General features: G+C 46.2%; 1 protein-coding gene across 1 annotated transcript in view; it reads right to left on the reverse strand.

The window, feature by feature from the left end:
• The window catches only part of LOC122811050, a 746,005-nt gene that overhangs the window by 565,982 nt on the left and 152,881 nt on the right, over window positions 1–27,142 (reverse strand). Inside the window, exon 4 of the mRNA XM_044082592.1 lies at window positions 454–569. Coding sequence (XP_043938527.1) covers window positions 454–569 — 116 coding nt within the window. The remainder of the gene's footprint in view (window positions 1–453; window positions 570–27,142) is intronic.

Genomic DNA, 27,142 nt, shown 5'->3' on the forward strand with positions numbered 1-27,142 from the left:
AGGTAACTCACGCCTAGCATTGTGGGATATAAGGGGAGCCTCGAGCCGGTGGAACCAACTCTCGAGCTTTTAGAGTGGCCGAGTCGGAGCCGAGGTCGGCTCCGAACCCCCCATCCAGCAAGAATGAAGGCGAGATAGACAACTTAACATCAGGAGATAAGTAAACCTGAAAAAGACTCAACTTTTTGTTTTAATCTGTTTGCAAAAATTCAGCTGTAATGTTTGGTAAAATCGAAAAACTATATCACAAGAGATTTTATTACAAACATGTAGCTGCTCAGCATGAGGTAACCATGCTAGTCATTCATTTATTATTTAATTTGTGTACACATTAGCAGTTTGTTGCAATGTTTACTGTGTATTCAGCATTCATTTTGGGGCAAAATGAGAACTAGAGGAAGGTTGTTTGTTATTCATTTTCATATTTAAGAAAAGAAGAAACAGTAAGATTACCTTAAATAGCCTGGATTTAAACTTGAAAGATATTCCCTTTGATGGTGAAGCAGAAGCTGTGGGAGATTTCTTGCCTTCAGATACACCTCTCTTGGCTGGGGTCTTATGAGGCGTGGCTCAAAAAATAAAACAAATGATGACAATAATTATTTAAATTAATTGTTGAAATCTGAATCAGTCACAGAAAAGGAATACGGTACAAATAATTATCAATGACCGCCAATCCTTTTAGTATTACCTATTTAGTCAAAGCCAATTAATGAAAACAGCAACTGAGCCCCAGTATACTCCCATGCAGAAAAAGTCTGGAACTACCCTCTTCAATTCAAGAAACTATGAGTAAACACCACAGCAAACTACATTCTACCATAGTTCAACTGTCTTTTTGATCCACTAGACTCATTCAAATGGATGCCACTGAAGAAGTTGGTAGCCAACCAAATAACCCCCCAAAATATAATTTATAGATGTTAAGGATAATCTTGAACAATTACTAAGCCAGAAAGCACTGGCATTTGTCAAAGCAACATACTGTGAATAGCTAACCAACAAAAACTATATAGAAAGTACAGATAGGTGTAAAATATTTACTATAACAGTAGATCTTGCAGTAGAAGTCACTATTACATTAAAAAATAATTTGGTTTCATCCACCTTATGTGTCTCCTCACCCAGCCTTTGTCTTTCAAAGCCTGCTGCTAGTCTTATACAGGTGTTCCATGGAACCTTGACCTTTCTTCAGCCCTTTTTGGTCCTCAAAAGGACTTTTGAACATGGTAAGCTATTGTTCTTTGTATAAAAAACATCATTGTAACCATAAATTGCAACTGTGTAGCAGTCCAATAAAACATTACAGTAAAATGACATAAGCCCTTCTTAGAAGGGAGCTAGTGGGCAGCTTTAGTGTTATGGTGACATTTCCTTGAAGTTAGTACAGTTGTGTTAAACAAACTTGCCATAACAGTAGATGTTTGAATGACTACTGCTGTAGTAACCTTACCTGTATGTTATATCCTACACAGGATATTGCAACCTGACAGCTTCCAAGCACCCAGACTGGTGACAATCTGACCAGAACTGAATAAAATCTGTGGTGTGAGTGCCAAACCCTTCAGAGCTATCATGCCAAGTGAAAGAGGGAGGATACAGCCCTAAAAAGAGAATAATGCTAGATGAACAAAAATCAATATGCACAACCTGGCAAAAAAAAATATATATATATATATATATATATATATATATATATATATATATATATATATATATATATATATATATATATATATATAGATTATAAAAAGTTTACACACCCCTGTTAAAATGTCATGTTTTTGTGATATAAAAAATGAGACCACAATAAATCATTTCAAAACTTTCCACACCTTTAATGTGACCTATGACCTGTACAATTCAATTGAAAAACAAGCAAATCTGTTAGGGGAAAAATATAAAAATATAAAAAAGATGTACAAAGAGTTGGTTGCATAAGTGTGCACACCCTTAAACTAATACTTTGTTGTGTGTGCACACCCTTAAACTAATACTTTGTTGAAGCAACTTTTGATTTAATTACAGCATTCAGTCTTCTTGGGTACACACCTGCCTTCAGTTAGAGAGACTCTGATTAACCCCAAATAAAGTTCAGCTGTCCTAGTAGGATTTTCCTGACATTTACTCAGTTGCCTGCTATAGCAAAAGCCATGGTTTGCAGAGAGCTGACAAAGCATCAAAGGGATCTCATTGTTGAAAGGTATCAGTTAGGAGAAGGGTACAAAAAAAATTTCCATAGCATTGGATATACCATGGAACACAGTAAAGACAGTCATCAAAAAGTGGAGAAAATATGGGACAACAGTGACATTACGAAGAACTGGACTTCCCTCCAAAATTGATGAAAAGACAAGATGAAAACTGCTCAGGGAGGTTGCCAAGAGACCTACAATAACACTGAAGCAGCTGCAGGAATTCTGGCAAGCTCTGGTTGTGTACTACATGTGACAACAATCTCCCATATTCTCCACATGTCTGGACTATGGGGTAGGGTTGCAAGACAAAAGCCTTTTCTTACACAGAAAAAACATCCAGGCCCAACTAAAATTTGTAAAACAATACATCAAGTCTCCCAAAAGTATGTGGGAAAATGTATTATGGTCTGATGAGACCAAGGTTGAACTTTCTGGAGACAATTCTAAAATGTATGTTTGGCACAAAAACAACACTTTGTATCACCAAAAGAACAAAATCCCCACAGTGAAGCATGGTGGTGGCAGTATCATGCTTTGGGGTTGCTTTTCTTCAGCTGGAACTGGGGCTTTAGTCAAGGTGGAGGGAATTATGAACAGTTCCAAATACCAGTCACTTTTGACCCCAAACATTCAGTTGTCTGCTAGAAAGCTTATGATGGACAGGAATTTCACCTTTCAACACAACAATGACCCCAGAAATACATCCAAATCAACAAAAGAATGGCTTCACCAGAAGAAAATTTAAGTTTTGGAATGGCCCACCCAGAGCCCAGATGTAAATCCAATAGAAAATCTGTGAGGTGACCTGAAGAGGGTTGTGCTGAAGAGGTGCCCTTGCAATCTGACAGATTTGGAGCACTTTTGTAAGGAAGAGCGGGCAAATATTGCCAAGTTAAGATGTGCCTTGCTGATAAACTCCTACCCAAGAAGACTGTATGTTGCAATTAAATCAAAAGGTATTAGTTTAAAGGTGTGCACACACAACAAAGTATTAATTTAAGCGTGTGCACACATGCAACTAGCGTATTGTACATTTTTTATTTCTTATATTTTTCCCCTAACGTGGGAAAAGTTTTGAAATGATTTATTGTGGCCTCATTTTTTTATATCACAAAAACTTTTAGTTATGTACTTACCATAACTTTGGATGTATGGGATCCATCTCGCCTACATTCATAACTGATGGGTTCTCGGCTCCGACTCGGCCACTATACACTAGAACAAAGTCTCTCATTGGCTGGGCTACCCCTTATCCCATAATGTACCACCCCTGCTTCCCCAGATCTTGTTTGTTCGCTTTCATACATACATACAGGTACAGAACACATACCAATAACTGTAACCAACTAGAGCCCTTCCAGAGGAGAGCTCAGCAAGACCAATGTTTCCTCCAAATCCAAAAGGTAGGGGGAAGGAGGGTGGGTATGTATGAATGTAGGCGAGATGGATCCCATACATCCAAAGTTATGGTAAGTACATAACTAAAAGATGTAATGGGATCCTATCTCGCCTACATTCATAACTGATGGGACAGCGTCCCTAGCACCTGAAAACCCCGGGTGGCTCACTGGAACACACTCCTGAGAACTGCGGAACCAAATGAAGCTCTGCCTCGGGAAGCCACATCAAGCTTGTAATGAGAAATGAAGGTGTGTGGAGAAGACCAAGTAGCAGCCGCACAAATATCATCTATTGAAACTTTGGAATGAAAAGCTACAGAGGTGACCATAGCCCTGGTAGAATGAGCTTTGATTGGGAAAGGCAACTCTCTGCCTGACTGGGAATAAATGAAAGAGATGCAATCCTTAATCCATTTGGCAATTGTGGCTTTGGCAACTGGAAGACCTAACCTATTCTCCACAAAGGACACAAACAGTTGGTCAGATTTTCGAGTCTGAGTGGTCCTATCCAAGTAAAAACGCAGTTGCCTGTGAACATCCAACTGGTGGAAGGTATATTCTGCTCTATTAGAAAAATTTGGAAAGAACACTGGGAGCTCCAATGATTGCTGAATGCATAAAGGGGATGCTACCTTAGGCAAAAAGGATGGATTCAATCTAAGGGAAACTCTGTCTTTGTGAAAGATCAAATAAGGAGGGGAAGAACAGAGAGCCTGAAGCTCTGAAACACGCTTAGCAGAAGTTATTGCCACTAGAAAAGCAGTTTTCCACGACAGGAATTTTATATCACAAGTGGCTGCCGGCTCAAAGGGACGGGCAGTTAAGGAGGTCAGAACCAAATTTAAGTCCCAAGGGGGCACGGGATGAGCCATAGGAGGCCTGAGGAGCCAGGCTCCCTTAAGAAAGGACTTGCAAAGTCTGTTAGCCATTAAAGAAGGCTCTATAGCAACATGAAAATTAGATATAGCCGCCAGTTGAACTTTAAGTGTGGAGACTGAAGAGCCAGAATGAAACAATGAAGCTAGAAATTCCAAGACCTGCGGAACTGGGGCCGTAAGAGGATCAATGCCTCGCTGCTGGGTCCAACAAAAAAAACTTTTCCATTTGCTGGAATACAGCTTAACGGTAGATGGCTTGTGGGAAGAAGACAAGATGTGCATCACTTCCGAAGAAAGAGAAAGATCTCTAACTAAGGATGGAAGTGGAGTAACTAAGCATCCAGTCGCAGCGACCGGAGGGACGGATGAGAGAGTCCCGATGGACTGGATAACAGATCCGGCACTGGGTCCAGAATCCAAGGGCCCTGTACCATATACTTCTGAAGAAATGGGAACCAAACCTGACGGGGCAAATGTGGGGCGACCAAAATCATGTGGCACCCGACATGAAGAGCCTTCTGAATCACCCTCGGGAGAAGGGGAATCGGGGGAAGGCATACAGCAGACCCGGGGGCCAATTGTGGGCTAGAGCGTCCCTGGAAGACTGTCCCTGAGAGGGTGTCAGAGTGAAGAACTCTCTGCACTTCGCATTGTTGGGGCTGGCGAACAAGTCGCAACAAGGGAGGCCCCATTCGGCGAAGATCTGCACAGCCACTCTGTTGTTGAGGGACCACTCGTGGGGCAACAGGAGAGTCCTGCTGAGCCTGTCTGCAATCACATTGGCTTTTCCCGGAATGTGCGTGGCTACTAAGAAACGTCGAGAGGCTATGGCCCAGCGCCATACTCTCATGGTCTCCCTGCAAAGGGGGTAGGACCTGGTTCCGCCCTGCTTGTTTATGTGCCAAACTACCGACATGTTGTCGGATAGAATCGCAATAGTACCTTGGGGGAGAGCATGATGAAGTGCTTGTAAAACCAGAAGCACCGCTCTCATTTCCAGGATATTGATGTGAAGGTGCGCTTGATCCTGCCAAGTGCCTTGGACAGACCTGTCCAGATAATGACCCCCCCCACCCTATCTGGGAGGCGTCCGTGGTCACTGTGGCAACAGGGGGCTGAAGGGCGAAAAGACGCCCCCGGTCCAGGTTGGACCGACGTAGCCACCAACGGAGGTCCCGACGACAACTGTCCGTAATCAGAACTAGGTGGTTCAGGGGGAGTTCTTGGTATGACTATTGAACCAATAATAGCCATTGCAGCACCTGCATGTGCAGCCTGGCTAACGGTACTAGGAGGATAGTTGCAGCCATCGAACCCAATAACTGAAGAATCTGTCTGGCAGGAACTCGAGATTTGGGTAACAAATTTAGAATCTGTGATTGTAGAACCCGAATTCTTAATGATGGCAAAAATGCCCGCATCCTTTTTGTGTCTAACTCTGCGCCTATAAAGGTGATATGCTGAGATGGACGCAGCACAGATTTTTTCCAATTGAAAGTGATTCCTAGCGTGAGACCCAAGGTTACTGTGGCCGTCAGCGCTCGAATCAGTAGATGCTTGGAGGTGGCAGTGAGGAGCCAGTCGTCGAGATAGGGAAACACCTGGAATCCGAGACTTCTCAAGTGAGCTGTCACCACTGCCAGACACTTGGTAAACACCCTGGGGGCTGTGGTGAGACCAAAGGGCAGTGCACGAAACTGGAAATGACTGGTTCCTAGGCGGAAGCGTAAATAACTCCTGGACTCCTGACATATCAATATGTGATAGTAAGCGTCCTTGAGGTCTATGGAGCACATCCAGACATCCTTCTCCAATAACGGGAGAATGGACTGAAGGGTGACCATCCGGAACTTGGACTTCTTCACAAAATGATTCAAAAGGCTGAGGTCCAAAATGGGCCTTACGTCCCCTGTCTTTTTTGGCACCAAAAATAATCTTGAGTAAGTTCCTGATCCGATCTGGTCGGCGGGGACAGGCTGGATGACCCCTTTGCTTAGCAGCTTTGAAACTTCTACGGCTGCCAGATCCCGTTGACTGGGTGGCATGTCCGGGATTCTCCTTGTAGGAGGAGGGGGCTTGAAAAAGGGGATGAGGTAACCTCCGGTTACAATGCGAAGCACCCACTGATCCTTGGTTATCGATTCCCAAGCCTGTGGGTGTTTCGCAAAACGACCCCAGACCGGCTCCGGAGAAGCACAGCCAGGCCACATCCTAGGGACGTTGAGGATAGGAGGAACCACAAAAGGAGTCGCGGTCTCCAGAGTTACGGGGGCCTCTGCCACCTCTAGGGTGGCATCTTCCTGAATTCCCCCCCCCCCGCCTCTGGAGGGGGGATCACTCAGTGGAGTAGAGAAAACCTTTTGGGCTTTTTTGAACCACATTTTCCCTCCTCTCTGGCCCTTGGGATAAGGTCTAGAGGGAGCGGAAAAACGGGCCCCAACGGCAGTCAAGGTCTTTCCCTCCTGCTCGCACCAAGTAAGCGTGTCCTTCACCTTGGGTCCAAACAAGGAAGACCCATCAAAGGGGGCATCGGCGAAGGAAGACTTAAAGGCCTCTGCGAATGGACACAAGCGTAGCCAGGCTTGTCTCCTAAGAGCCACTCCTGTGCCCGCTGCTCTACTCGCCCCCTCGGCTGCATAGGAAATGAGCCTCATGGACGAGTTAACAATGGAAGTTAGGGTAGTCATCTGGGCGCCTACAGTCTGTGCTAACGCCTCAGGAAGGTTACCCGCAAGGGACTCTCGTAACTCCTTGAGGAGGTCCCTTTGGAGCCTTGTAAAGTGACAAAGATAGTTCAGCGACCGCATGGTAAAGGTCGCTGAAGAAAGGGTACGCTTCCCGTACCTATCCATGCTCCTAGAATCCTTATTAGGAGGATGAATAGACGTCAAAGCCTCTGTCACGTCCTGCTGAGTGGCAGATGCCACCACCATAGCATCAACTGCAACGCCCTTAGTAAGGAATTCCTTCTGGAGGGGATCTGAAAGGAACTTATTGGGCCTGGCAGGCACCGGTTCCGCCATGTCAGGATGTTCCCACACCCTCCGAGAGAGTCGGTCCAATAGCTCATCGAAGGGTGGAGACACCCAGAAGGAGGAGGGCTGGGCCCCGAAGGCCTTGAGGAAAACTGACTCCTCAGCGGTAGGGTCTTTGGATTGCCAATCGCCTCTCTGTCTCAAAATCTCAAGGATATCCGAGAAAGAGACGTCATCAGAGGACGATTTAGGGGACCCCTCCGCATCCTCAAGGTCAGTATCTGAAGTGACGGATTCATCTTGGGAATCAACGTGCTTCCTCTTACACAGTTTCTTCCTTGGGGGTTCATCCGAAGCAGACTCAGAAGGACGCCCCGGAAGAAGGGAACCCCCCAAGGGGGTATCCTCAGGCCCTGGGGCCCCATTGTCGTGGGAAAGAATGTCTCCGGAGGCACCAGTGCCCAGAACTTGGGATGGAGAGGTAGAAACCTGCTGAACCGGCAAGGTCATGGCCAGCGCACTCCTCATGGCCTCAAAAACAGGCCCTCCAGACTCCGCGGAGGGCACTTGCTGAGGGACCACGGAGGTACTGGGAATGCCCGCGGCAGATGCTCCGAGGGGAAGACTGGGCATTGAAGAGGCGAGCTCTACAGTGTTGCCCTCGGCCCCCGCCGAGGAAGACCCGGTACCAAACCCTGACACCGAGGACAGGGTAGGAATGAAAGTCAGAGCAGAAAAACTCCGAGGGGGTCCCTGCTCCGACTGGACGATTCCGCTCCGTTCTACCTGCACCAACTCCAACGGCTCCAAGGGGGTCGGAGGAGGAATCAAGTGTATGGGAGGTGGAGTCTGCTCCGAAGCCGCGTGGGCCAGAGCCGAGATCATTTTAGTAAAGGCTGGGGACTGGAACAGCCTCTGGATAACCCTATCCAAATCCGAATCAGATAACCTAGAGGATTTGTAGGAAACAGATTGGGGCCGAGAAGACTTCTGCCTCGGCTCCGATAAAGCAGGGGACCGGCTCCGAAAAGGTTCCAGCACTATCGGAGCCAAGACTGGGACCGGCTGCAACACTGTCGGCGCCGAAGGAGGCTCCGTAGCCGAGGGGGAAGAGTCTGAGCTGCACACCTCCAACGGCTCCGAGATCAAGGGAGCCGAGGAAGGTGATTGGCCTCTCGATGCACTCACCTGCGGCTCCGAAACCAATGGAGCCGAGGGGAGAAGCACCGAGGCAGACCCTTCAGCCATCAGCTCCGAAGTCATTGGAGCCGAGGAAGAAGACGTCGAGCCTTGTTTCTTAGTTGTCGGGTCCGACGGACTGGTCGGAGCCGACGATCTATGCTTCTTAGGAGTCGGGTCCGACGGACTGGTCGGAGCCGACGATCTCTTCTTTTTGGAAGCTGGTGAAGAAGCTAAAGCTTCTTCAAAGGAAGGCTTAATCAGACCCCTTAGAATCAATTTGTTTTTTCTCTCCTGGAGAACCCTGGAAGAGAAAGCATGACACACACTACAGGTATCTTGTAAATGTTTGGGCCCTAAACAGTACACGCAGACAGCATGGCTGTCCGTAATAGACATCTTATAATTACATTTTGCACATTTTTTTGAAACCAGACTTTTGTTCCTTGGACATACTGACAAGAAAAATACAGGTAACTTACAATAAGGCCAAAAGGAATAACTGGAAAAATGGGCTAAAGCCCTCTAACTTAAACGGGCTTAGCCCGAAACTAATTCAGTCACACCACAACAAGAAAAACAAAAGATAAGCATACAATAAGGGCAAGAGCCCTCTAACTTAAACGGGCCTTGCTCGGTACACAAGTAGCGCGAACTAGAAAGACTAAAAATTAAAATTTCACGAAACTAAACACAAACGCTCACAAAGCTGTTAAAACAGCTGTTTGTTGAAATACTGACAGAACCCCTAGTCAAAAACGACCCAAAGGTCAAGAAAAATCACTTAGCTCCAGCCAAGTCGAGACCACGTCCGGCTTGAAAAGCGGCAAACGAGATCTGGGGAAGCAGGGGTGGTGCATTATGGGATAAGGGGTAGCCCAGCCAATGAGAGACTTCGTTCTAGTGTATAGTGGCGGAGCCGACGGATCGGCTCCGAACCCATCAGTTATGAATGTAGGCGAGATAGGATCCCATTACATCCTGGCATTTTTAACAGGGGTGTGTAAACTTTTTATATCCACTATATATATATATATATATATATATATATATATATATATATATATATATGTGTGTGTGTGTGTGTGTGTATATGTATATATATATATATATATATGTGTGTGTGTGTGTGTGTGTGGTTTGTAATATGTATATATATATATATATATATATATATATATATGTATGTATACATATATATATATATATATATATGTATGTATGCATATATATATATATATATATATATATATATATATATATATATATATATATATATATATATATGTATGTATATATATATATATATATATATATATATATATATATATATATATATATATATATATATATATATATATATATATATATATATATATATATATATATATATATATATATATATATATATATATATATATATATATATATATATATATATATATATATATATATATATATATATATATATAAATATATATATATATATATATATATATATATTTATATATATATATATATATATATAAATATATATATATATATATATACACACATACAGACACACACACACACATGTATATATATATATATATATATATATATATATATATATATATATATACATACACACACAGACACACACACACACACACACACACACACACACACACACACATATATACCCCTGGATTCTCTATATCCTGCACGGTGTGCATGATTAGTGTAGGAGCTCTAGCAGGCAATATGTCTGCCGTGCGATCCAGGAACAGCCTGCAGGGGTGTGCACGAGAGCTTTTGCACTAATCATGCACGGACTAAGCCCTGGTATGCAAATCACCTCATTTGCAGGAGAAATTTATGCAAATGAGGTGATTTTGCAATCCAGGAAGCTTGCAATAATCCGTGCAAGACTTGTGCTATCTGCAGAAATGTACTCGGTTAGTAGCGGAGTACACTTCTGCAAAATCCGAAACGGAGCTATGACAACTCCAAATAAATATCATTGAGGAAGCATGCCAATGGCCAAGTATAAGGCCATTGGCATTGCAAACAATAAAAAAAAAAAACTTTTATTTTTTTTTTTCGCCGATCTCAGCTGTTTAAGCATAGGACAGCGGCGCGCAAATGGGATCAGGGGAAAAATAATAAAATAAACCTAAAATAAGCATTCTAACTAAAATCAGTATTCTGCCATGAAAGTCAATGGCACGCAGAAGACAACCTGGCCAGTGAGTAATGGTTGCTAAGACGGGAGGCTCAGTGTGAGACATGTAACTATGCATTAGCAGGCAGTCCTATGCAAATGAGGGGAAGGATAGTGAATCCCAATTTTCCCCAGCATGTGAGGCAGGTCTCAACAGTGTAAGAGTATGAATAGCTGGGTGCAAGACTAGGATATAGTTGACATCATGGGGGGAGCTCAGGCATACTGTAAGCGGACTGGAGCCCTGTGGCTCGGGATTGCTCCTAGCTAAGCACAGCTAGGCTAGGGGGTGTGTCTAAACCTGCCTAGCACTCTTTAGAAAGCCTAAGCGGCTGTGCACACCGCACACTGGGTTTTATAGGAAGAAAAAAAAACTTAAGCCAGGAAATAGCAGCAGTGTCCACATTTGAGCAGTCTGTTTGTGCGGCGCACCCCCAGGCTCAAACAGAAAGGCAATGGGAAGGGAAAACAGCAGTAGGAAGGTAATCAAGGAGAACTAGCTTAGCTGGCAGGTGAAATGTATCAGAATCAGTCAATTACACAGACAGCAGACCAGCCGAGCTTAGAACACTACTATAAACTAAAAGCAAACACCTTCCCCCCTGTTTTTTCCCACACTCTATACCACCGGTGTATACAATCAGGGAAATTTTAACAAACAAATCTACAAAATGAGAAGGGCTGCAGCAGGCAATATAGAACAACATGTGCAAGAGGCTGAGGGTGGTGAAGATGTGAATGCTGCCAAACAACCCACAGTGACGAGACAGAGAAGAGTGTACAGACCCAGGGTAACCTACCAGGGGCTACATGAGCTGAAGATAGTGCAGCACTATAGGATGGACAGAGAACTACTACAGCAAATTGTTGAGCTGTGCCGGCCACACCTGACACACCAAACTGACCGAGGGGAACCCATCCCAGTGGATACCAAGGTATGTGTATGCCTAGGTATCCTAGCCACAGGTACCTCCCAAAGCACAACTGGGGATATCATGGGGATCTCACAGGCATCAGCATCCAGAGTATTCCACCAGTTCCTGGATGCCATGTCAGCACATGCCAGTGAGAATGAGAAGTTATGTACCTACCATAACGTTCCATGTTAGTTGTCTTCTTCTCGCCTTCTTTCTTGCTGGATGGGTTCAGAGCCGAACCTCGGCTCCAACTCGGCCTATTACTAAAGCTCGAGAGCTATTTTCGCCGGCTCAAAGCTATACTATGTCCCATAATGCAAGGCGTCATATACCCAGATCTCGTTTGATAGCTAACACTATGGACATACATGTCCCACCACAAAAAAAGGGTAAATCTATCTAAAATATGCAAAAATAAGCTCTTCTACATATATCTCTTACAAGGGCTACCAAAAGGGGAGCAAGAGAGCTAGCTGAGAAGATAACTCTGGTGACAAAAGATATCTCACAAGATACTCTAGGTCTTTCCAGGCAAGGGGGATGGAGGGTGGGACGCAAGAAAGAAGGCGAGAAGAAGACAACTAACATGGAACGTTATGGTAAGTACATAACTTCTCAATGTTAAGTTGTCAATCTCGCCTTCATTCTTGCTGGATGGGACAGCATCCCTAGCACCTTAGTCCTGGGTGGCTCAATGGAACAGACTCTTGAGTACAGTGGAACCAAACTCAGCCCGACTTCTGGAGGCGATGTCCAGTTTGTAATGAGAAATGAAGGTATGGGGGGAGGCCCATGTGGCTGCTGCACAAATAGAATCCATGGGTAACCTTGCTTGAAAAGCTACCGAGGAAGCTAATGCTCTGGTTGAATGAGCTCTAGGCTTGGTAGGGGGCTCCTTATGCCTCAATTGATAGATTAACGTGATAAGAGAGGTCAACCATCTGGACAAGGTTACTTTAGAAACTGGAAGGCTTGCTTTCCTTCCACGTAAGACAGGAAGAGCTGCTCTGATTTTCTCAATTGTTTTGTTCTATCAAGATAGAAACGTAGTTGACGGTGGACATCTAAACAATGTAGTCTTCTCTCAGCTCTATCAGTATAATTTGGGAAGAAGACTGGGAGATCAATAGTCTGATTAAGATTTTTTTCAGAGAGTACCTTAGGTAAAAAGGAAGGATTAGTCCTAAGAGACACTCTATCTTTGTGAAAAAACAAGATAAGGGGGGTGCACAGAGAGAGCTTGTAGTTCCAAAACCCTTCTCGCTGTGGTAATAGCTACCAAGAAAAGTGTTTTCCATGAGAGCAGTTTTAACGAGCAGGAAGCAGCTGGCTCAAAGGGAGGCAGAATTAAAGAAGACAGTACCAAATTTAGATCCCACGGTGGAGGAAGGTCTTTAACCGGGGGCCTAAGTAATAGGGTTCCTTTTAGAAAGGCTTTGCAAAGCTTGTGGGACATAATACTGGTCTCTGACAAGCCAACATGGAAATTTGCAATAGCCGCCAACTGGACCCTGATAGTGGCTGAGGAAGAGCCCGTTTGGAAAAGTTCCGCCAAAAACTCTAGAACTGTTTGGACAGGAGCTGTGAAAGGGTCCACTTGATTTTTCCTTGCCCAAATAGAGAAACGCTTCCATTTACTAGCATACGTCCTTCTGGTGTTAGACTTGTGAGAGGCAAGGATGATATCACGTACTGACTGAGAAATTAAGGGAAGCCTGGCTAGGGTTGGAAGTGGAGCAACCAAGCTGTGAGGTTGAGAGATGGAAGGGATTGGTGCAGCCTGCCCGATTGATGGGTCAGAAGGTCTGGCACTGGGTCCAGATGCCAGGGCTGCTCTAGTAGATGACGTTGCAGGAACGGAAACCAGACTTGTTGGGGCCAGTAAGAGGCAATGAGGATCATCCTGGATCTCAAGGCAGTTGCTTTCTGGACTAACTGGGTACTTAAGGGAAAAGGGGGGAAGCATATAGGAGACCCCGGGGCCAATCGTGGACTAGAGCGTCTCTGGGAGGGAGACCCGGAAGAGGAAAGATGGTGAAGAAATCCTGACACTTGCTGTTTTGAGGGGTTGCGAAAAGGTCGCAGCAAGGCTGACCCCATCTTCTGAGTATTTGTTCCATACTAGTTGGTTGAGAGACCACTCGTAGGGCATGAGAATGGCCTTGCTCAGTCTGTCCGCTATGATGTTGGACTTCCCTGGAATATGCGTTGCTACCAGAAACCGTTGAGAAGAGATCGCCCACTGCCAAAGTCTGAGCAGTTCCCGACATAGGGGGTAGGACCTGGTTCCGCCCTGCTTGTTGATGTACCACACTACAGACATATTGTCCATCTGAATTGCAATCGTCCCGGTGGGTAGAGAGTTCTGAAGGTCCTGCAACGCCAAAAGTACCACGCTCATCTCCAAGACATTTATGTGCAGGTGGCACTCGAAGGGTTGCCATGTGCCCTGGACTGTCCTGCCCTGAAAATGCCCCCCCCCCCCACCCGATCTGGGAGGCATCCGTTGTCACGGTGGCAACCGGAGGGGGGAGAATAACAGGTCTGCCCAGGAGCACCTGAGGCGAGACCATCCACCACGAGAGGTGTCTCTTGCATGACTGAGTGATGACAATGTTGTGAGACATGGGAAGCTGCTGAAAGGACCATTGGGAAAAAAGCATCCACTGCAGTAGCCGCATATGTAAATGAGCTAGGGGGAGCAAGGTGATTGTTGCTGCCATTAGACCAAGTGTTTTCAGTACAAATCGGGCTTGGACCCTGTCCTCCTGTAGAAGGATTTGAACATGGCTGCGAATGTCTGAAACTCTTTGTGTAGGTAGTTTTGCTGACAACTCTACCATGTTTAACACGGCGCCTATGAAGGTAATATGCTGACAGGGCAACAAGGCAGACTTTTTGAAGTTTATAGAGATGCCTAGCGCTTTGCACATTTGCACAGCATAATCCCTGGGTTGAAGTAGCTGGTGCCTGGTGGTGGCAGTAAGGAGCCAGTTGTCTAAATATGGAAACACCTGGAATCCTCGTCGTCTCAGGTGAGCTGCAACCACTGCCATGCATTTGGTAAACACCCTGGGGGCTGTGGTGAGGCCAAAGGGCAGGGCTCTGAATTGGTAGTGACTGGCTCCCAGCCGGAAGCGGAGAAACCTTCTGGAGCACCTGTTCATTTTGATATAGTAGTACGCATCCTGAAGATCTATAGAGCACATCCAATTGTCCTGACCCAGAAAGGGTAGAATGCACTGTAGCGTGACCATCCGGAACTTCGTTCTTTGAACAGACTTGTTCAGCCTGCTGTGATCCAAAATAGGTCTCCAGTCCCCCGTCTTTTTTGGTACCAAAAAGAATTTGGAGTAGATTCCGGATCCTTGTTGGTCTGCTGGGACTGGCTGGATGGCCCTTTTTGACAGCAGCTTTGAAATTTCTGACGTTGCTTGATCTCTCAGACTGAGTGGAATATCTGGAAAAGGCCCTTTTGGTTGTTGCGGGGTGTGGATAAAGGGGTTTCTGTAACCCTCGGATATGATCGACCGTACCCATCTGTCTTGCGTAAGGGAATGCCAGGCTTCTGGGTACAGTGAAAGTCTTCCCCCGACTGCCTCCGAAGGTGGACAGTCGGGCAGCTCCTCAGGGGTGCTGGAAGGGTTTGTCAGAGAAAGATTCTCTGCTATCCTGATTTTGCTTGATTGTCCTTGATTCCTTATTAGGAGAATGGACAGGTACTGAAGGGTCAACCAACTCCTTCTTAGTGGCTGCTGCCACCACCATGGCATCAACGGGGACGCCCTTGGAGAAAAACTGCTTGTCTGCCTGGGCTGTAATAAATTTTGTAGGCCTCCAGGGAGTTGGTTTCATAGTATCCAGAGCCGTCCACGCCTTCCTAGCTACCACCTCCATGAGTGGGTCGAAAGGCGGGGGCACCCAGGAGGTGGAAGGGTGAGAACTGAACGCATCCAGTTACACCGACTCATCCTCAGAAAGGTTGAGGGCGGACCAGTTCCCCCTCTGTTTAAGGATCTCTAGGATGTCAGAAAAAGAGACATCCTCAGAGAGGGACCTTGGGGACCCTTCCGAATCATCCAGGTCGGTGTCAGATATTACTGACTCAGGGGAGTCGACATGCTTCCTTTTGCATGTCCTCTTCCAAGGGGGCTCCTTTGCAGGATCAGGGGAGGCCTCGAAGAGGAAGAAATGCCCAATGGAGCGGCCTGGAGCGTCGGTTCTCTGCGCTTGGGTTCAGGAGGGTAGGCAGGGGCCGAAGCAGGCATCGTGGAGAGAGGGGCTGAACAGGCTGACCATGGCGCCGGTATGGGAGCCAGCACGCTCCTCATGACCTCAAAGGCGCCCCTGTCAAGCAGGGAAGAGGGACCCAGCTCCGATGAGATGAGAGCTCCTCCCAGCACCGAGAGGGATGGCTCCGAGGCCGATGTTGGGGACGAATTCACCTGCCCCGAGGCTCCGAGAGGGAGAACGTGGTCGGACAAGGGTCCGATGCCACTCGCCCCCTCGGAGCCGACGAGGGAGTCTCAACGCCCGGATCCCTCCAAGGACGAAGCCAATGAAGGGATCAGAGCCGACGAAGGAAACGATGACGGAGGGATCGGTTCCGATGGCCAAATGGTACTAACCTCAACGACCTCCGGCTCCGAACTCAGCAAAGTAGTCGGAGGAGACATTTGAGCAGGCGTTGGGGTAGCCCCTGTCTGTTGAGACGGGCTATGCAATAACTGGGCCAGCGCCTGCGACTTTAAAACCCTGCTGACTACCCTCTCGAGGTCATGGTCCGAAAGCCTGGAAGACCTGGAGGAGTGAGACCTATGGCTCCGCTCTGACAGCAAGGGAGACTTCGGAGCCGATCTAACCGACTCCAGTGAAGGAGACCTGGAGCGTTTTCAACTTGGGGACGGCTCCGACACCAAAGCCGGAGCTGACTGAAGCCTTGATGAATCGGTTCCAGCTGGAACCGACGAGGCAGAAAGAGGACCGCTCGGCGCCGACTCCGAACATGGAGCCGACGATTTGGCGGGCTTTGAAGGTTTTCTGGAGATAGGCTTGGGCGGAGAACCTTCAGGCTTTAATAAGCCTCTGAGAATGAGCTTATTTCTGTGTTCCTGCAGGACTCTGGGGCTAAAAGCGTGACAGATGGAACAAGAGTCCTGCAGGTGCAGAGGGCCCAAACAGTACACACAAGAAGTGTGACCATCTGTCAGAGATATCTTCTGACAGCACGAGTCACACTTCTTGAATCCCGATACCTTGGTATCTTTGGACATGACACCACAGGGTCGAGACAAAAAATCTACACAAGCACACTAACACACTCAACGAAAAATTTAAGTTAAGCTAACTAGTAAAAAGAAGACAGAAATTACACACACACACACACACACACACACACACACACACACACACACACACACACACACACACATTAAGGGGAAAACTGTACTGACTACTGAAGGGAGGGTTAGGCACGTCCACCTTAAGGGTGGAAAAAAGGTAGGGAAACCTAGTCGCTACTCTCTAAACAGTAATTAAATAAACTAAATAGAAAAATATCTAAGAAAAACTAACTGTAGATACAAAATTTTTAAATACGACCTGGAGCCGGAGAAAACGCAACCTCGTAGCTGAAGCGGCAAATGAGATCTAGGTATATGACACCTAGCATTATGGGACATAGTATAGCCTCAAGGCGGTGAAAATAGCTCTCGAGCTTTAGTAATAGGCAGAGTTGGAGCAGAGGTTCGGCTCCGAACCCATCCAGCAAGAATGAAGGCAAGATTGACAACTTAACATTGTATATTTCCTCAACACCCATAAGGTGTTGACCAGCAATATGCGTCTCTTCCACGAAACAGCAGAATACCCTGGGGTAGTGGGTGCTATAGACTGCATGCACATATGCATCAAAGCACCACCCAGTGAGCAGGGTAGGGCCTTCATCAACCGGAGGGGCATCCCCTCCATCAACTGCCAGGTCATTTGTGATGCCCATGGCATTATAATGAATGTGTTTGCTGGCTGCCCTGGAAGCTATGCTGATTCCCACATACGGCATCTGATGCAGCTGTACCAGAGATTTGCCAATGGGGACGTCCCCTACGGTCACCTAGTGAGGGATGATGGGTACACACTGGAGCCGTGGCTGATGACACCCGTCAGAAATGCAAACACACCTGAACAACAATGTCATAATGAGGCACACACATAGGCCAGACATATAATAGAGCATGTGTTTTGGATGCTCAGGTCATGGTTCTGGTGTCTGGACACATCCGATGGAGCCCTGCAGCATTCACCAGCTACATGTACCCAAATTGTTATGGTATGTGCAATGCTACACAATATGATCCTGCGGAAACATCTGCAGCAGGAACAGCATGGGGCAGGGCCTCACAGCCCCCCACCAATGCCAAGGCCTGCACAGGCACAGAGTGATCCGGAGGAGGAACAACCTGAGCCTGTTCCAGTAGGCAGAAGGAGGAGTTCCCAGTATGCCCTGGCCTTGGCATAGAGGCAACTCATAGCACATGCACTGACTCAGTAGGGACCCAGGGAATGACACCTCTCTCTGACTCACACATACAGTAAAAGGGATGCCAAATATGACACTACCTATGCTCAACCATGTATAGGGAGTGTACTATGTGCATCCGACATAGGCAGCCCTCCACCACCATCTGCAAGTCTGGCACACCCACAAGGTAAGTCAATCAACCTACCAATTGACAAATAGAGAAACTACAGCCCTGAGCCACAATGCAAACCATTGTCATGTGGCCTGATGCCAAGGTATACCCATCAACTACCCTTGTATAGCCTGCTGGCACAGTTGACCACCACACACCCGTGCAGACATGCACCCATGCATGTCAGTACTGGCACCCAGTGTGTTTGTGTGTGTGTATTGTATGGTGCGTATGACCACATCCACACTCACTACAACCCCCATGGGGATACTGAAGCATGCTATCCAGTGTCTGACACCTCCTCATAATCTTTGCCCTTACTACCTCCATATGACCCGTGTGGTGCATGTGATGCCTGCACAGTGATGTGTTGTGGCAATCCCACTACTGATGAGTTGTACTCCTGGCTCTGCCAAGTGTGTCAATGTGTGTGCGTCCCTGTGAGACTGTGGCTGTGTTGACTCTGGCACCTGTTCATACAGACATGCATGTGTACGTCACCTACCTTATATGTACCATATCCCTGTTGCAGATGTTACTCACTATCACATATATCCTTTCCTTGATTTTTAAGTATTTTTTCTGGCTTTCGCTTTAATTACTGTATCTCGACTGCATTTCGCCTAAAAAACAGCTCTGCATATTGTTTATACTGTACCTGTGTTGATTGTAAACTGTTTGCACTTTAAAAAGTTATTTTTGTTTAATTTAACTGTTAGGCTAGCACACTCAAGTGCGCTAGCCGTTTTATACCATTTACTGTTTGCTACTGTATCTTTTTCTTCTGTCTCTGTAAAAAAAAGAAAAAACAAAATAAAAAAAAATCCTTGTTTTCCCACCTTACTGAACTAGAATAGTCCAGTCTTCAGATTTTGCTGATCTCTGGGCTTTGTCTTAGTTCCTGTGCTATCCATATCCTTATTTGGATAAGAGGAAGCTTCTTTGTTCACCAATGGGAGTGGGGAGCACTGAGCAACCTATTTGTCCCTAGAGGAGTGGTTCCAGCCCAGCAACTTGTAGTTTATTGGCCATTTTGGGTCAATTCCTGGCTCTTTTCAACCCCTTGCTATAAAGCCCGTTTTTGCACGCTTTTGCACGATTTTCCGCGAAGTTACTCATAGAGCAGCATCGGGCAGCACTGGTTAATCAAGTTTAAAGTATTTCTGCCTCCGTAAAGTCTGCTCTTCAATTTTTCCCTTAGAACTGCTCTACTTGCAATCTAAACAGCCTATTCTCTATCTGAACAGCTCAGCACTTGCTCCTAAAGCATTTTTTATACAGGTAAAGAACTCTTAAACAAAAGAAAGTACTTCATTCACCTAAATTCCCTTGAGTACCCATTTCCCTATAGGTCCTTTCTGACTCAGTTACACAGCAATCTTTTTCACTATTCTAGCATGTCGAAGGGTCAGTTGCTGGCGTCCTCTCCTGTTCAGCTGGTGACTCTGGGAATCTTGAGGCAATGTTACAATTGCCTCATGTACACAGACAACCCTCTCCTCCTCCCAACAAATACAAATATATGCGAGAGATGCAACTATATAGCCAAACTGGAGGCTGAGCACTCTCAACTCAGTACTGGCAAGACCAGTCAGGAGGAGAAGGTAACCACGCACACCACAAACCCAGTCTCACATAGAACTATCACAACTGCAAACCAAACACATAAACACACAAAAACATACTCGGAGGCGCTGATTAAAAATCTACCAAAACAACAGAGGCCTCCAAAGCAGACACCCAAGCGACCCCCACCTCAAAACATAGCACATGCAACACATAGTTCACAAAGTCAGTGTGCTAAACAGTCACAGCCCTTAAGGCCAAACAACATGCCAGACACACTTGTAATAGGTGACTCCATAGTCAGACACACTGACATCCTGCTCACCAGACTGAACAAGGAAAAGGTCACAGTAAGCTGCCTGTCGGGCGCTAGAATCCGCCACATAACACAAGCACTCAGGTCACTCCACGGCAAGTACAAATATGACTCAGTCATTGTCCATGCAGGTGTGAACGACCTGAGACGTACCTCCCTGGACTACATGAAAAGAGACATAGAGGAGCTCTCTGATTATGTAGCCCAGGCCGGTATGACCCTGACCCTGAGCAGCATCTTACCCTCACCAAGAATGATGCCACAGTACAAAGACAAAATGATCAATTTTAACAATTGGCTTAATTACTGGTGTCATTCTAAGGGGATCCAATGTCTGTCTGCTTGGGATGACATGCTTGACAAGCCACGCTGCTTCAAGGGATGGCTTGCACCTGTCACCCTTGGGCTTCCGGATATTAGCCAAGGCTCTTGCCACCCCATAGTGCCTTTTTTAGGCAAGGCTCAAATGACAAACCTACCTCCCTAGAAAACACAAGTGGAAAAAAACTAAGGGTAATGCTGCTCAATGCCGGAAGTCTAAACCTCAAGATGCACGCCTCAAGCCCTCCTCAGTATGGAGAACATCGATGTCTGTGCAGTGACTGAAACCTGGTTCAAGGCTCCTGAGAGCACCCCAGCACTATCAGGTTTTACCTCATATCATGCTTTCTGGCCCCAAAACTTGGACCGAACCACGAAAGGAGGGGGAGTATCCATATTCATCAAAGATACCCACACCTCCAGGTTAGTGGCAACGCACGAAGCATCGGAGACCATCCAGGTGCAACTAACCATAGGCAAAACTGCCCTACAGTTTGTAGCATGCTACAGACCACCCTCTCAAACTCAGGAACCCCACACAGCCTTCCTGAAGACACTGGAGAGTATGAATGTCTCTCCAAATACCATCATATTGGGAGACTTCAACTACCCAAACATAGACTGGGAACATTACTCAAGCCCCAACACCCTAGCCCAAAGGTTCCTACAATTCATAAACTCAAGTGCGATGGAACAACTAGTCACCATTCCCACAAGAGGAGATAATATACTAGACCCGATCATCACAAACATGGGGACAAAATGCTCCACACCGGAAGTATATCCCTCATTGGTGAGATCAGACCATAAATTAATCTCACTGGAAATCCACATCCCGCCCCCACCCCCTGCACAAAAGACCACAGTGAAGAACTTCTGAAAAGCCAACTTCACACTTCTTAAGACTGAAGTGGTATCCTTCAAGGCCCCTGGGCCAGTGGAAACCACAACCCACACTGCTGAATCCTTTACAAATGCCTTCTACGGGCACATTCAAGAATGCATGGATCATGCAATCCCAAATAAAACCAAGACCCATTCCCCCAAAGGCAGGCACCCGGTCTGGTGGACCCCAGCCATAAACAAACTTTACAACAGGAGGAGGAAGCTACTACATGACAGAGCAAAATCCCTAAAAGGGAAGGCATCTCTGATCAGTACTAGCAAAAAACTACGATCACTCATAAAATCATCCAAGGCCAACTTTGAGAGAAAAATCGCAAAAGACAATCACAAGGCCTTCTTTAGTTATGTTAGAAACCTGGGTGGAAACTCCCAGATATGCTCAGAGTTAGTCCAAAATGACACAAAATACACTGAACCCACAGACATTGCCAACAATCTGGCAGACAGGTTCAGTGCAAATTTCTCCTCCCCCTCCCCACCAAAAGGAGAAATATCTATCCCAGCAGAGTGTAGCCTCCCTAACATCTCAGATGCCCAGGTGAGAGCCGCCCTCTCTAAAGCTAAAAACACAGCATCAATGAGACCGGACGGTGTCCCGGGCTGTGTGCTACATGAACTCCAAGAGGAACTAAACGCACACATAAGGCTGCTGTTTAATCTTAGCTTTACTACAGGATACGTACCCAAAGAGTGGCGTACGGCAACAGTGGTCCCACTCCACAAAGGCAGTGTTTCTACGGACCCTGGAAATTACCGCCCCATAAGCTTGACGAGCCTGGTCTGCAAAGCTATGGAGAGGATCATTATGGAACTCATAAACAAAGACATTGGGGACCTACAGACATTGGATCCTACCTAATTTGGCTTTGTCAAGGGCAGATCCTGCCTTTTGAACTTGGTCGACTTTTTTGAAACAGTCACTAAGGCCATTGATGAGGGTAAGGAAGTTTACACAGCCTACCTTGACCTTGCAAAAGCCTAAGAGCACAATACTCCACTCGGGCATCATAGACAAACTCACCAGCTTAAATGTAAACCCATATGTCACAAGATGGGTTGCAAACTGGCTCAAGGACAGAACCCACAGAGTCAGATTTGCTGGAGCCATATCAGACTCTAAGCTGGTCACAAGCGGTGTCCCACAGGGCTCAGTCCTGGGACCCCTCTTGTTCGGCATTTATTTTTCCGAGGTGCAGGCAAACATAGAAGGACTGTGGCTGACAAAGTTCGCAGATGACTGCAAACTGGGCGCCATAATTGATACTCCAGCAGACACAAGCATCCTTCAGAGAGGCCTCATAGAAACGGATAATTGGTGCCAGAGCCATGGCCTTAAGCTGAACGCCAAAAAATGTATAGTCATACCCTTTGGGAAAAACAAGGTACCCACAAATTACCACATAGGTGGGAATCCATTAAGTACGGAAGAGGTAATCAGGGACCTAGGGACCAAAGTTGACAGTAACCTCTCATTTGACACTCACATTGCCAAAGTGGTTAGGAAGACCTTCTATATTGCACACCTTATCATGAAGGGATTCACATCTAGATCAAGAGAGGTCATTGTGCCCCTGTACTCTTCTCTTATCAGGCCAATGATTGAGTACAATGCCCCATTTGGGATGTATCTTACCCGACACCCGCAGCAGTTGGAAAGACCCCAAAAGTTCCTCACCAAGAGGATAAAGGGTCTCAAACATATGTCATATGCTGCCCGGCTGAAGAAACTCCAGCTCTATTCAGTCGCATACCGTCTACTCAGAGGTGATCTGTGCCTGACGTACAAGGCCATGTCCAATCCGGAATTAATGGACATGCTCCACCTCAAAAAATCCAAATCCATCAGAGCCACGAGACCAAGAGACTTGAACCTCAACACAGAAATAAATAGGACATGCTGGAGGGACAGATTCATAACCCAGAGGCTCCCTATACTCTGGAACAGAATCCCAGTCCATGTTAGGCAGAGCCCCTCACTAACTCTCTTCAAGAGAAATCTTGACGAGTGGATGGGAGATCGTAGGTTTACCCCGGAGGTCATCTCTGTGTCACTAAAAGACAGAGGCACAGTAAACTAAACCCTAAATGGGCGTAGTATTCTCATCCTAAGGGGTGGTGAAAGCCACACACACTTTGGCTAGGCTTATAAATGCCCTAGGGTAGATAGCCTAGTACAAACCTATGAACCTATATGTTCCGAGTGCTCCACAATAGGTAACCTATGTGAAGCATCCAATAACTGCATCTAACTGTGATAGCACTACATAGTTGTTGGGGGTTTGATACCCTGTGCTGGTAGGTGTGTGACACAAACATGCTACAGTTTTACTCTCCCACCCCTTCCTGACATGTATTTGCCTCTGTCTGCCTCTCGCACTCCCTCGGTGGACATGGAGACCCACACCTGCTTTGCTTAGGCAGCAGCAAGTGTATTTTAAGTGATGCTCATGATCAGCTGATGGTCTCTGCACAAATTCTAGCCCTCCCCTAGCTGATTGCATGTGGAACAGCTGTGGTAACATTCACATAGCCAATTGCATGGAAACACACTCCAATATCTAGGAACATCATGGTGGTGTTGGCCCTTTTCATTCACTGTGAGCAGGAACTAGATCTGTTGTTTGGCAAACAGCATATCTGATGGATTGGGGATTTACCTCTAACAACATACACTGTGGAAAGAGGGCAACAAACAGGAGGGGGATGTCCCTGACCTGACTACAGACTGTAAGTGCTGCTATACTGCATTTGGAGTAATGTTGGTTTAACAGTGTTTGTCGGGATATGGCTGTCGTACACGTCGCAATACCTGTCATGTCAGTTCCATGTTTATGAGGAAACCCCATCTGCAGACTGGGCAATGTTTCTTTGGTTACATGTGTTAGCCACGGAGCATCTATCTGTGGAATGCAGAAGATAGTGTGAGGATTGCAGTCTGTAGATGGTGAAGGCCGTGACAGTTACTGACTTCATATCCCTCATAGGACATATGCTGCAACAAACCCCGTTACAATGGTAAATGTATGAGGTTATCACAGCAACATGTCAATATTGGCCCTGTGTATGTGCTGTCAGCCACACCTCTGTCAACCTTTGTACATATGTCGTGCATGAAGTGGTGCATATGTGCTGTACACCGTAAATAGTGTCATCATAACTGATAACAAGCCAGTGATACATCAGATTGCTACACATGTACAGTAGGGGGGGTTATATTTCATGACATAACCTTGACATTCTGTGACTGCGGTGCTGGTGCTGCGGTAGCATTGTTGCCTCACAGTTAGACATTGCCCGTTCGATTCTCAGTTAGAGCGTCTTCTGTGTGGCGACATGCGTGAATGAGCATTCCTTCGTTGAAGGCTGTGTGTTAGGCCCAGCAAGCCAGCACGTAAAACTCTACTGTCAATCATTAGCGAACTGGAGTTCCGCTGTGGCGACCCCTAACCGGGAAAAGCCGAAAGACACAAACAAACAAACAACCCTGGACATTCTGTGGATGTTTGTACAGTACTGAGGTCTGTGTAGTTATGGTGAATATCGGCAGTGTGTATATTGTTAATATGTACTTTAAGCCTGTGTACAGACTGTGGTAGATGTCATTGTTCAAGTTCCCCTTCTATCTGATGTTACATGCTGCCCCACTGCATGATACCATTTTGGCGTACATGTTTGTAGGGCCATACACACACATGTCCCATACCACAGACAGCCATCAGACCAAACTGTGTAGCAGCCCAGTATATGTAGGGTCATTCTGTGAGTGGCACATATGAGGATGGTGTAGAACAGATAGTCCATAAAATGTAATATTATGCTAGCTTACCATATGTGCTGTGGCTGTGTTCACATTGGTTGTGGTTATGCACTTTCACACAGGTGTATCTCACCCTGTGCTGTGACATGTCTGTTGATCCTGCTATATATGCAGGCACATGTGCATTCCCCCTCAGGAGATGTAGGCCAGTGTTGAGCAGTAGCCTGCACAGTGCATTGTTACATGCCTAGCAGCTTAGTGTACTTACCCAGTGAGATGTCACGTGTGGATACTTGCCAGATGAACTGCTCCCGGGCCTCCCTTAAAAGTCATGTATGTCAGACAGAGCAGTGGTATGCTGTACAGATGTATGTCAAAATCTAGTGGGTAGTATGCGGCCATGGCACCCCTGTACCAGCAGTCATTATGTGTCAGGCCAGACAGGTATTTGTGAATACAAAACCTATGGTGGCAAATGTATACCAGTCATTATGTGTTATACCCATCTACATGGATATCTACGTCCATATTGTCAGGCCTGGTACACATGTTGTGCACTAAGGGATTATGTGTATACCTCTGGACTGTACAGGGTATGTCCGAATTTCCACATATATTGGCCAATATCTCTGCTGCACTCCACAGGGGCATTACATGCTAGTGGCGGTACTTTACAATGATTTCTTTAGGATGTCTGTCAGTAGCCAATGGCACACATGATATAAGCAGATGTGACCTTCCACACAGCACAGCTGTGAAGACAATCCCAATGACAGTAGCAATAGTCTACTAATATACCTGCTATATGTACCTGACATCCCCTTGCACTACTACTTTGGGACTATAGGGGCTGAGGTAGGGCTACACTCCATGTCCAGGACATATGGTGGAAATATATGTACATATACTTATCCAGATTGCCATATATATATATATATATATATATATATATATATACATATATATATATATATATAATTACATGTGCACCACCCACTATAAATCCCTACAGCATGTGGGCGTGGTCCCTTTACATTTTCTGTGTGATGGGCATCCTTCCTGTGTGTGGGCATCGGTGTTACAGACAGCAGGTAGCAATAGCTCTTACAGGAGAAACTGGACACTCAGGGCAGCCACATATTTGTAGGAGGATCAGGAACTACAGACAGACTGCGAGTAGAGTTGTGTTATGCTTTGTATAGTACTGGTGTTACAGTGTGTGTGTGTGTGTGTGTGTGTGTGTGTGTGTGTGTGTGTGTGTGTGTGTGTGTGTGTGTGTGTGTGTGTGTGTGTATACATACTAGTTTACCTTGGAATGCAGTCTGTCTGCATAGCTCACTACTGTGGGCCTATCCTCTTGCTGGACAGAGGTATGCCTATCATGTGTTGTCCGTCCACCACACAGGTCCTGTGTCAGATATTACACTGGCAGTGTGTGCGTTGAGTGCTATTAGTACATGGCTACATCCATTTCTGTTTCTAACCTCAATTCCCTGACTAAGGGTGTGTTGCAGACTATCCTGTAACACCAGCAACTTGCTTAGTGTATGGCAACAATGTTCCACATATGTGCCTGTGTTCCACCCTCTGTCCTCCATCTACATACCAAGCTTTGCACATATGTCATGCTGTCGGGGTTGTTCTGTAGTGGTCTGTGAGTATATCACACTGCCATTGCTGCCATCAGTCCACTGCTGTTGTATCCCCCACACATACAGTGGGGCTGGGGCCATATATGTGTGGGCGTCACCGACACAATACATGTGTGCCCTTATGCACTCCAGAGGCCAGTGTATGTAACAGTGGTATATGGCCCTGTATTATTGAGTCT

The sequence above is a fragment of the Protopterus annectens genome, chromosome 9.part0 (assembly GCF_019279795.1).
Source record: "Protopterus annectens isolate FY-2018-M chromosome 9.part0, PAN1.0, whole genome shotgun sequence".
Classification (NCBI taxonomy): domain Eukaryota; kingdom Metazoa; phylum Chordata; order Ceratodontiformes; family Protopteridae; genus Protopterus; species Protopterus annectens.